This window comes from Amphiura filiformis, chromosome 6, assembly GCF_039555335.1.
Source record: "Amphiura filiformis chromosome 6, Afil_fr2py, whole genome shotgun sequence".
Lineage (NCBI taxonomy): Eukaryota > Metazoa > Echinodermata > Ophiuroidea > Amphilepidida > Amphiuridae > Amphiura > Amphiura filiformis.
The window spans coordinates 9,773,906-9,786,186 of record NC_092633.1 but is presented as its reverse complement, the minus strand read 5'-3'; the positions used below and the strand labels follow the sequence as shown (position 1 = coordinate 9,786,186).

Sequence of the window (12,281 nt, the reverse complement as noted above, 5' to 3'; positions counted from 1 at the left end):
TGGTACAAATCAACAAATGCGCATGAAAAATGTTGCCATTTTGAAGCTAAACTGATGAAATATTGTGCAAAAGTGGAATAAATTTGCACGTAGCGTGAACAATTTTGGGTTTTGGGGGCTAAAATGGCCAAATATGAGGTTAATTTGGTCAGAAACCCACATACTGGCGTCAACATTGGGGGGATGATTGTATGGACCATCCATCCCTGGCAAAATATTGGAAGGATTTATCCCCCATCCACCGGGATCTACAGCTATGGTTAATTATAATGAAGAGTTCGCAAGTTTTAAGGGCTGGGGTATGAGCGTTTGGACAGTATTTATTTTGGGACATTAGAGCACATCAGACATATCGAATTGCATTCTGAATCTGAAGAATGTCATTCTGATATCAAATAATTTAGATTTTTGAAATTGCAATTTAATACACATTTTATGGCAAATCATTAAAATTGATATTTTTGATATTTAACAGTACTTGAAGTAAACTTTATGAATCTGATGATTTATACTTAAAGTGTATGTAGGTGGGATGAAAAGCCGATGATCAATTGATAATTTTGACCTTTCGTATTGAAGATATGGATTTTTTTCCCAAAACACCCAAAAAAATTAGGTCTTTTTTTTTTTTTTTTCATATCTTCAATATAAAAGGTCCAAATTTTCAATTGACCGTCGGCTTTTCCTCCCTGCTACATACACTTTAAGAATATATCATTAGATTTATATAATTTACTTCGAGGACTGTTATATATCAAAAATTTGAAAAATATCAAATTTTTATAATTTGTCATAACATTTGTATTATATTGTGATTTTCAAAAATGAAAATTATTTGATATCAGAAAGACATGCTTCAGTATTCAGAATGCAATTCGACAGGTCTGAGGTGCTCTCATGTCCACAAAAAATACTGTCTAAACGCATAATAAACGCTTATTTTAGATCCCTTAAGTTCTCTGGTAAGATTTTTTTTAAATAAATTTAAAAATTATAAAAGGTATTGGTAGCCTATTTTGTTTTACATACATGGTCTAATTTACAATACCACACATCATCGCTTTGGTCACAATGGCTCATTATGTAAGGAAAGATGCAGCTTTAAAAGTCCATTAAACTCTCGCAAAGCAGGCATAATGTAATCTACTGTTCAGAATATTCTGCATGCTTTTATTTGAGTGAACGGTTCAAATTGATACTGAATAGCTTAATGTGCAGATGTGCAATGTGTGTGCATACCAGAATAGCGTGCATAAGCTATGCAGAGAAATAAAAAGCAAACAATTCCTGCTTCTCTGTACTGATTAAATTGGTGAGAGAGAGAGAGGGGGGGGGGCAAATGTTTGTGAGCGAATGGGCTCTTCCAGTTGGAAACCACACATCCTCTATGGAAGATATGACCTTAATATTCTAATCAGGGTAGGTGTGAGAGAGGCGAGATTGGGCTGTAGGCCAATCAAATTAAGGAAAGTCAGGGCTTATTGATCCCTGCACAGGAGAAAAGTTTATTTTTAAGAATGACTTAAAACTGAAGGATAAATCAATGAAATTGTCACTGGGTGTTTTTTCATCTACAAATTATTGGCAAAAGGAAGGTAAAAAAACCCATAGCTTAGGATTCTTGCTGCAAATGCAAAACTATCATGTGTAAATTTGAAGCTAGAGTTCTTGAGAAAGTCTTCCAGTGCAACTAAATAAAAGTGGGAAACATGTGGTCATTTTGAAAATTATATACTTAATTCTCTGGGTTGATAGGATGAACAAATTTTAATCTTTAAACATTGAAAAAAACCTGTGCATCTGGCCGGATTCGAACCGGCAACCTTTGTATTACTAGCACAATGCTCTAGCCAATTGAGCCACAGGCACACTGGAGAAGAACAGAAGATTTTAATCTATAGATATTACTAATACCTATATATAGATTAAAATCTTCCGTTCATACCTGTAGATTAAAATCTTCTGCTCTTCTCCAGTGTGCCTCTGTGGCTCAGTTGGCTAGAATGCTGTGCTAGTAATACAAAAGTTGCTGGTTCTAATTCCAGTCAGATACACTGGGGTTTTTTTTCAACGTTTGTGTGTGCTGGCTGCTCTGGGTAAAGATTAAAATTTGTTCATGTGGTCATCTTAAACAGTTCAATCCTATATTCACATCATGTAAATTAAAAAACTGCAGTGTGCTATGAGTATACACTTTGTGAACATTAATTGTCATGTCACAAGCCAATTTTTTATGTCAGCTTATGTCTATGTGTGTTATGTATATAGAATTTGATATCTGTTAACCATGGCATTTATTTTCTTCTTGTGACAGTTTGTCAATGACATGCATCAAATCTTTCAGAACTGTGTGGATTATAATGGACCTGGGAATGGTATGTATTTCAAATGTGTAGATAGCGGTATTATCCTTTTATGTATTATCAATTTTACGTTAAATTTGGAATTTTTCACATAATCAAGTCTAAATGAAAATTGTAAAAAATTTCAAATGATTGTCCGTACATAATCTTGGAATATGACTAACTATTAATCTTGTCTTTGATTCTTTCTCATTTAATATAACAGAATATACATTAATGTCGGAGACATTGGAAAACGTTTTTGATAAATCAATGGATTTACATTTCCCCGATGCTGAAGATTCGGAGACGGACGATGATGATTTTACTACTGCTGATTACTACCGTGAACAGCGTGGAATACGTCGTACCCCTCTGCGTCATACTTCGCGAAATACTACTGCTAGCCGCGCCAAGATGGAAATGAGTGTACATACTATGATGCAGAGTAGCAGTGCAGAGTCTAGTCCACACAGTAGTGATTATGAGTATGACGGTAAAGAGAGTGAACACACAGAAACAAGTGAAACAAAAGGAAACATGGAGAACAATCCCAAGGAAGGTCTTGAAAATGGGGTGGTTGAAGAAAATGAGGGCGATGACAATGGCAAACTTCCCATTTTCAGACAACAAACTAAAAACTTTCAAGCAGGGTTTGAAAAATATGTACAAATGGCTGTCAAAACAAACCCTGTTCAAAAATCTACTGCCTCAAAAAAATCGAGTGAAGAGAAGAAAACAGGTGTAAAGAGACCTCGGAAAAACAGCACTGATGGCAGTGTGAAAAGGCCACGGAATACAAAGAAAGAATCAAAAACAAATGCAAAAAATGGTACAAATGCAGATCAAATTGGCAAAGACAATGCTTCTATGGATGGTGACAAGCCTGCTGCATTGAATTCAGAAGCAAATGTAACTGATGCAAACAAAGACATTTCATCAGAGGTTGGTAATACTGCTAAGGAACAAGAAAATGACAACAATGTTGCAGCAGAGAGTAGACTTCCAGCAGCTGTTCAAGGGGTTATTAAGGGTGGTGATGCAGAAGCTAAGAATGACAGTGCTAATCCTCCTGTTGACAGTGCTATAAATGAAAGCGCAAATCCTCCTGGTGACAATGCTAAGAAACCAGAGCGTAAGAAAAGACAATATAAGCGGCGCTCAAAGAAAACGGACGAAACACAAAATGAAAATACAGCAGAGGCTAAGAAAGTGAGCGATAAACCAAACGCTGCAGAGCAAAGCAGTGATGTTCAAAGTAATGCCACCACTATGGATAGTGACGCATCCAAACCAAAGGAGAAAAAGAAACGGGAACGCAAAAAGAAGGAACCTAAAGAAGGAGATCAAGAGAAAAAGCCAAGGAAGAGACGATCAAAGAAAGGTGATGAGAATACCGCCGCAAAAGAAGGTCAACCTAATGCAATTGCAGGAGAAAATAACAATGTGGAGTCCAATTCAGAGTCCATGGGAAGGACTGTCACCATGGGACAACAGCGTTTTGTTTTACATAAAGTTGAATGTGAGCCTGGGAAATTTTCACCTTCCATAGATGGTCACGAAGCAAAGATCATTCGTGTACCTAATCCAATGCATAGTGCAAATAGGAATTTATTATCCGCTGAACAATTATCCAATATATCGGATGACACAAAATCACAAGAAATGTGTGTACAAACTGATAATCCACCTGCCTCTAGTGAGGATAGCCAAAGACATGAACCGCCACAACAGTGGAGTGGCACTAATGAACCCAATCGAACAGGAAGTGTTTTGGGTCAGTTTTTGAACCCCCAAGAACATAATTTCTTACAAGGGAGTGCAAATATGCAAAAGGATAGTACAGCAGAGCCATGTCATTCACGCGAAAGTAGTTTATCGTCGGAACATGGATCGCAACGGGTGCCGCCACCTTCAAGTCATAATTATATGTCTCCCCAATCGGAACATGGGTCACAACGGGTGCCGCCACCTGCAAGTCACAATTATATGTCTCCCCAATCGGAACATGGGTCACAACGGGTGCCGCCACCTTCGAGCCAGAATTATATGTCTCCACAATCGGAACATGGGTCAACGGGTGCCGCCACCTTCGAGTCAGAATTATATGTCTCCACAATCGGAACATGGGTCACAACGGCTCCAACCACCTTCGAGTCAAAATTATATGTCTCCCCATTCGTCACCCCCTTATTATCCTCCCCAGCAGTCAGATTATCATCAATCTGGTGGTCCGCCATCACATGAACAGCCACAACCACAGCCTTTGGTTGCTAACATGACTCAGGACTCTGTGCAACAGCAACAGCAGAACATGATTGATCTGAATTCCCGCCGGCCTCCACACCCGTTCCAAGCACCACCACCTCAAAGACAGGACCTTTCACAGCCCGGACTTCCAAGTGCTTTTCAACGCTTACCATATCACCATCAATTAAATCGCAGCGACAGTGGCAGCAGTCACTCTCAGGATGGTTATAATCAGCCTTCAGTGATAACAAAAGTGCCCAGCATAGGTAGTAGTAACAACAGTAGTGATTTTTCTGCTACCACTAATACGCAACCTGTCAACTCAGGGAACACAAATATGACAGATAGTGTATATGGTGGTAGACCACCAGCACCACTTCAGCCAGTGGACCAATATCACCATGGACAATATTCTTCCCATGGGGGTTACGGTGGGCCACCCTATTGGGACAGACATTTGACGGGGAGTTATAACCCTCCCTCAGCAGGTGGTTATAATCCTCCAACCCCAGGGAGTTATAACCCTCCAACCCCAGGGAACTATAACCCTCCAACTACAGTCAGTCAAAACACTCCAGCCACAGGGAGTTACAACCCTCCAACAACACAGAGCTATAACCCTCCAACCCCACAGAGCTATAATCCACCAACAACTCCTTCAGCTGCTAACATGGAGCAAGATGGAGAAAAACCACCTGAAAGGCAAGTGGAAGAACCACCAACAAAAATATGGCGCCCTCATAGTAACGACCAACAAGAAAGCTCATCATCGAGTAGACCACCCAGTAATGTTGCCTCCTCGGATATTCAAACATTAGAATCAAGGACAGAGTCCGAACAAGGACAAAATAAAATGTTACACAAATCACCACAGGAGCCCAAACCAGCTCACATCCTGCAAGTCCAGCACTCTCTAGTTCCTCACATAGGGGTGGTGAATCGGGCAGTCATAGTGCATTTGCCAGTCCAAGACCACCCTCTGTTGGTGGAAGCAGTTCCCAGCATCCTCTTGCAGGTGCTGGGTCACCATTGCAGCCACAAACAAGTCCAGCAGCACTGTCATCACAAAATAGCCTCCCACCTCCAAGCCCCAATCTGACGGACTCGAGAGTACCCTTATCGTCTCCACCTCAACCTTTAACAAGTCCTCAACCGCCACGATCAACCGCTGAACCTGTAACCAATGAAGGAATGCCTTCTAGTATGCAAGTGCTTATGCACCAAGCATCAGACTCAAGAGGTATGAACTACATGTCCTCTATGTTGAACTCTGAACCAAGTATGCAAGAGTACTTGGAAGCAGAAAGAATGCGAGGACCACTCCGGATTTGCACCGCCAAGTTATATGGAGATGAATGGTTCACGATTTGGTATGTCTCCCATGCAAAGTACAAGCCCATATGCTAGCCATGCCATGCAGCAAATGAGTCAATCCTCTGCAAGTATGTACGGTAGTCAACTTCCTCCCATGCCAGCTACCCAGCCCTTGCCAGCATCATTCTCTTCCTACGGAGTTGCAGCATCGCCACATCTTAGGCAGTTGCTACACAACAGGATTCCAGGCAGTGCCGGTAACCAGATGTCACCACACAGTGCCTATGCCACACAGTCACCGCTCGGCATGGGATTAGGACCGGCTTCCAGTATGTACGGTGGTTACGATAGACAGGGACCGTATTCAGCACCTCATGGTTATAACATGCAGCAGGCTGCAGAGTTACAATATTACCAACAACGCTCACAGGCTTTACACAAACAGGGATACTATCCACCGGTAAGTGTCAAATGGACAGAGAAGTGATAAGTAGTTAATCAAAGGTGCCACATTTCCAGTTTTTGCTGGAATTCAAAAAACTTCAAACTTCTTTTAACAAACCCAGTGGCATCTCTGATTAATAAACATCTCTGAGCTGAATTTGTACTTAATCACATTGTAACGTTGTTTGTTTTGTTAAGATGGCTCTGGCGTTTATATTTATGCAAAATGTGATCTAATCAGTCCAAAGGAGGCAATTTTGAAAATTGAATTAACTGTATTCCTTAGTCATTTGAAGGGAATACTTATTATGTCCTAAGTTCTGAAAGTCAAACTGGATATTTTGCATGCAAAGCAATGATGTAAATCACAATGATTTTTAAGAGAGGACTGTAAATAAATGTCACAACAATTGAAAGTCATTGTCGGGATGATATAACTGTGATTTAGTATTTCAATTATGCAGTCAGTGTCAAGCTACAAGGGTCAAGATAAATATTGCACGGACGCGGAGTGCAATAGTCCTTCTGCAGCTGGCTGCTAAAAATAGCAGAAATAATCAATCGTAGTTGGCCAATCAAATGATAAGAAATTTTGTATGAGTTATATAATTGTTTTTAATTCCTGGGTCAGGTAGGCCTGTAGAACAGAAGGTTTCTTTTTTCGTTGCCGTAGTCAAAAGTTTTCAGCAACCTGAAATCATGAATATAACATTGTTTTATACTTGTTTCAATCACAAAACTAAGTTGTAAGTCACTAACTTGTGTATCTTAGCACAGATGTTTACTATTTCCATTTTTGTTTTCAATTGATTCCCTTTTATTTCAGCAGCTCTGAAGATTTTTCCCAGGTTCCCGCACATATCTAAGCCAAGGTACATAAAGAGCATGGCCGTATTAAGGTCGAAAATATTGAGGCGGCCATCAACAATTGGGGCGGTCAATTAAAGATAAGGTTTTGTGTTGAAATTGATATGATGATATAACAAAATGCATAAACAATCACTCAAAAATTAGGGCAGTCTTGGCCTCCCCTGCCACCTGGCTTACCATAGTAAGTCTCATCTCAATTTGAGAGTAACATTGGATTTTGCAGTGGCAGATTCCAATCAGTGCCTTACGCGGTTGCTGCATCCGCATACAGACAAATCACCCTTCTAAGTTAGCGCACACAATTCAAATCTGCTTCTGTGAAAGCCAACATGGCGTTACTCTCAACTTGAGATGAGACACACTATACAGCCCTTATAAAGAGCATAGGTAAAAAGAAATTTTGTTTTGGCAAAAACATCAATTCGGCTTGTGATGTGAGTAGTTAGTAATAATAATAATATATGAAAATAAGCAGCTCTTAGGATACTGCAATAAGAGGAAGGCCACACTTTAGTGCCACGTGTATACACAAAAATAAGAAGCAATACTATTTAATTTGGAAAAAAAAAAAAAAAAAAAAAAGTCTGTCTCAAGACACATTTGTTAAAAAGTTAAGTCAGTGGCATACCATGGCCACTCCTACACAGGGGGCTGCAGAGAAGGTCAATTTTGCCCCCCCCTTCATCAACAGCCCGAAAAGGTTGACCCAATTTTTTTTTTACGATGGTTTGAAAAAGTGAAGAGCCCCAAAAAGGATTATACATGCTTATACTGCTAGGCTAGCGACCTAAAAGGACAAAATTTGATGTATATAGCTCCATTGGTTTCAAAAAATTTTTAACCTTTTTCATAATTTTTCCGCACTTTTTTAATAATTATTTTTTGCCTTCCCTTCTTCGTCCACTGCCATTCTCTTTTGCTGCCCCCCCGCTGCTTTTACCCCAGGGTGCTCGCGTAAGTGCTATGTTTTTTTAGAAAATTAGCGACGTTTTTTAACAATCATGGCACAAAATTGGATCGCAATACGATACTGAAAATATCAAAACATGCCTTCGTTGTCACCCTGTTGCGATAGTCTCTAGTCACAAAACACTGAATTTTACGTCCCATGGCATAGCGCTAAGCATTAATTGGAGTTCACATAGCAATGCGTGTGGGTTTTTGAGACAGACTTTCTATTGTTTTACCTTATATGAAATAAACATGATCAAGTAAATTGCAGTTGGATATATGTGACGTGTCATGTCAAAAGGAGACACTTTTGGGCAGGTTATAAATTTTGAGGTTTTTACATGTCTTAAATATAGAGATATTTTGCTCCACAACGCCTTTTTCCCCAATGAAATCGGACATTGCTAAGCGAAGATATTGAGTACGGAAGTTATGGTATTATAAAATTGGAAATTGAGATATCGGCCTTTAAAAATAACATTGACAATGTTGAGAATAGGAATTAACTTGAAAAATGTCTCAAAAAATACAAGATGCCAGTTATATTCCGGTCTGAAACTATCAGACAATATTTTTAACATTGATAACATCACAAATTCGCAACAAATCCCAACTGTGAAAAAAACACCCACCGGCAGATTTTTGGCTATTTCTCCATTTACGGTCCTGCCTAAAAGTGTCTCCTTTTGACATGACACGTCACATATATATCTTGGAAGTTGACTGATAATCCCATTTATTTATATGAAATTATGTGTCCAAGAGGCCAGGTGAAAAACTCAAATAGCACATAAGCACTAAATTGAAAGGGTGGCCTGAGTGTAGTCTATTATAATGCTAGTCTATTTTAAATCTGTTGAAGTCCAATTTCATATGACAATCTCTTTGTTTTGTTTTGATCTGTGCAGCCTGGTAGTCAGTACTTGGATACACAGCCATCCAGTGTCCCACCTCATGCATCATACAGTCCAGCTGCCATGATGGGTGGAAGTCACTTACCTCCTGGATATGAGTAAAGGATGGGTTGTCTCTGTCTGGTGAGTCGCGTATGATCTGCACTACAAACAGGCATATCTGCAGAAGGACATCAGTACTTAACATGGTAGACAATGGGCAGTTATAAATCTCGTCTTTGATTTGTTGTGCAAGGCGGTGACACAGGAAGCTGAATCTGCATATCTATCTTGGATGGAGGGCAATTGCAAGCTATAATAGAGCAGGGTTGTTTTGCTATAGTTACTGTACAATTTGGAAACATAATTGGTCGATGGGCTGGATCTGGTCCGCATGCCGCCTATTGAGAACCCCTGTTATAGAGTTTGCTCCACTGGTGAAATGTTACTGTTACATGAAGTGCTTCCCCTGAATGATACTTTAAAAGTGTCAAGCAAGCATTTTGTTTGAATGTGTAGTCATAGGGTTATTTTGTTCATTACTGTGTAGTTTGAATTAAGAAAACAAAAAACACAAACTAGAGAAATTTCAACAATCAAAGGGTGGGTTTTCAAGACCAACATGAGCAGATAGTTTTCTGTTAACCAGTTTTGTTTTGATGAGTGTGCCAAATTAGAAGAATTCACCACTTGGGCTATTCAAAGAATGTTGTAAGACCCGTTGTCACACAGATTTCTTAAGTCTTCAAATATGACATTCCATCAAGAGATTAGATTCAATTAAATATCACAAACATACCAAGTTATTTGCTGTGTGTCAAGCATGTATGTGATTGTTTGTGACTTTAAGACCTTTTGCTTGTTTCATATGAGAGATGTCAAGCATGTACATCGTGCGTGAGCATGCGTCAGTGATCAAAGAGAAGTGTAGAAATATTTTTGATACCGAGTTTAGACTCTTCTTTGGGAGGAAAAGTATACTTCCTGATTATTTTTGCAATGTGCCTGGAAAATGTTGTTCATAGTGCATGTGTGTTTACAATCTTCATGCAATGACTTGTGCCCTTTGATTTTTTCTTAGTGACAAATACCAACTTTGTTATAAACACTTTGTAACCTGTGTATTGGCTTACACAAGGTGTCAATCACTAGCAACAACAATTGCAGTAAATGCTTTGCACTGCAAAAGAATTTGATTTATGATGATGTTGTCGTCATTGGGTCAGAATAATACAAAATTTCAGCTTATAATAATATGAGATTTGTCGCTTAGAGGAATAAAAACCTCTCCACAGTACGATTCATTACAGTGGGAAGGCTAGCAAGTTATATCTAATCTCATTTTAAACTGAACTACAAATACCTTTATGTGCGATACTATTACTAAATGAGATGTAATCACATTCCATGCTGAAATATTGTGGTTAGTCATAATATCTGTACATATCTGATCCAGTCAGACCCAATATCAGGCATATGTGAATATATACAGCGTAACATCAAGTACGGTTGTAAAGAACCCTAGGAATCAGGCATTCATACATTTCCTCACATCATAACTATGTATGTCAAAGAGTCAAGGTTTTCAGAATTGTAAGCCCATTATAAGAATTAATTAATAGAATGGCCATAACTCATTGCAAAATGGCAGATCAGAAGGCTGAGTGGATTAGATCTTGTCAAAGACTAGATTCATGTATATTCTCAAGGGCTTGTGAAGAGACATGTACCAAGTTAATTATGTGTGAAATGGTATTATTGTTTGCCTCATACAAAATCTTGGTCATATTCACAGAGGTATGAACTGGTGGAATGGACACAATTTGACTAGTACAGTCAAGTAGTTGTAAGGCACACATCTGTAATAGTCATATAAACACAGCCAAATTAAAAAGTCTCCAGTAGTTCCATCCCCGTTTAATCAGAGTCTGATGAGTTTATGGCAAGATAATTTATATAATAATTTTCTGTACACTTTCCTTCGAAGTTTGATACCAAATTTGATATCAAAAGTTTAATCATCGTGAGCATAGGAGCCGTTGTTTGGAAATTCGTACAATTTTTTAAATGACAATTACGAATTGACCACGCAAAAATCAATGCATGGTATCAGCTTATTATGTGGCCTGAAGCATGCCCGTACAGGAATCATTGTACACTTGCCTGCGCACAATTGAAAGAGCGGGGTAATTGATTTGCATTTTGACATGCATGGGCAAACCTTTAACCTGCCGGCCTATTCAGGCGACGTAATTCTTGGCACTCACGCTCGCTCCGCTGCGTGATACAATTCCCTATGTCATTTTTAAAATTGCCTGAATTTCCAAACAAAGGTTTCTATGCTCACGATGATTAAACTTTTGATATCAAATTTGGTATCAACCTTCGAAGGAAAGTGTATAGAAAATTATTATATGAATTATTTTGCCATAAACTTATCAGACTCTGATTAAACGGGGATGGAACTACTGGAGACTTTTTAATTTGGCTAATCGATGATGACAAACAGAAAGCATTAATTTACAATGACCTGCTCCCTGCCTCAAAATGAACATATTTCTGGAAGAAATATTGATTTTTGAAGACCAAAACAAAGACCAATTCTAACATGTTTGGTATTGTTTTTAAGTGCATACGAGGGGGTATCAAAAAGTTTTAGAAATCGCCCAGAAGTGAAAGAGCTATATCAATGAAATTTTGTCAGTGCAATCACTGGTCCTTATGTACATTATGGTCCAAAAATGGTCTCATAGGTATGTTTACTTTTTTTACAGGTGGCACTAGATGCCAATAACCTGCTGCCCCAGTTACTGCGCATAAACTGCAAGATTGAGAAAATTGAGGCAAGCAGCATTATTAAGATACTGCTTTTAAAGGGTTGCAGTGCCAAGAAAATTGATGATGAAATGAAAGTTATCTTCGGTGGTGATTGTGATATGTCACTGTTGCTTTTTGGAAAAGGAATTTTTATTTCATCACAGATTTTCTGGGCACTGTAACCCTTAACATGGAACTTAATCATGCTGCATGCCTCAATTTTCTCCATTTTGCTGGTTATGAGGCAGGTAGTGACATCTAGCTCCTGTAAAAAAGTAAACATACTTATGAGACCATTTTTGCACCATAGTGTACATAAGGACCAGTGATTGCACTGACAAAATTTCATTCATATAGCTCTTTCACTTCTGGGCGATTTCTAAAACTTTTTGATACCCCC

The 12,281-nt window shown here is 38.8% G+C and overlaps 1 protein-coding gene across 1 annotated transcript in view; it reads left to right on the top strand.

Annotated features, from left to right (window-relative positions):
* LOC140154939 (uncharacterized) overlaps positions 1-12,281 on the top strand; it is a 17,928-nt gene extending 5,647 nt beyond the window's left edge. The window contains exons 3-6 of the mRNA XM_072177599.1: positions 2,315-2,375; positions 2,569-6,366; positions 7,177-7,222; positions 9,080-12,281. Of these exons, the coding sequence (XP_072033700.1) occupies positions 2,315-2,375; positions 2,569-4,589 (2,082 nt within the window). The 3' untranslated portion in view covers positions 4,590-6,366; positions 7,177-7,222; positions 9,080-12,281. The remainder of the gene's footprint in view (positions 1-2,314; positions 2,376-2,568; positions 6,367-7,176; positions 7,223-9,079) is intronic.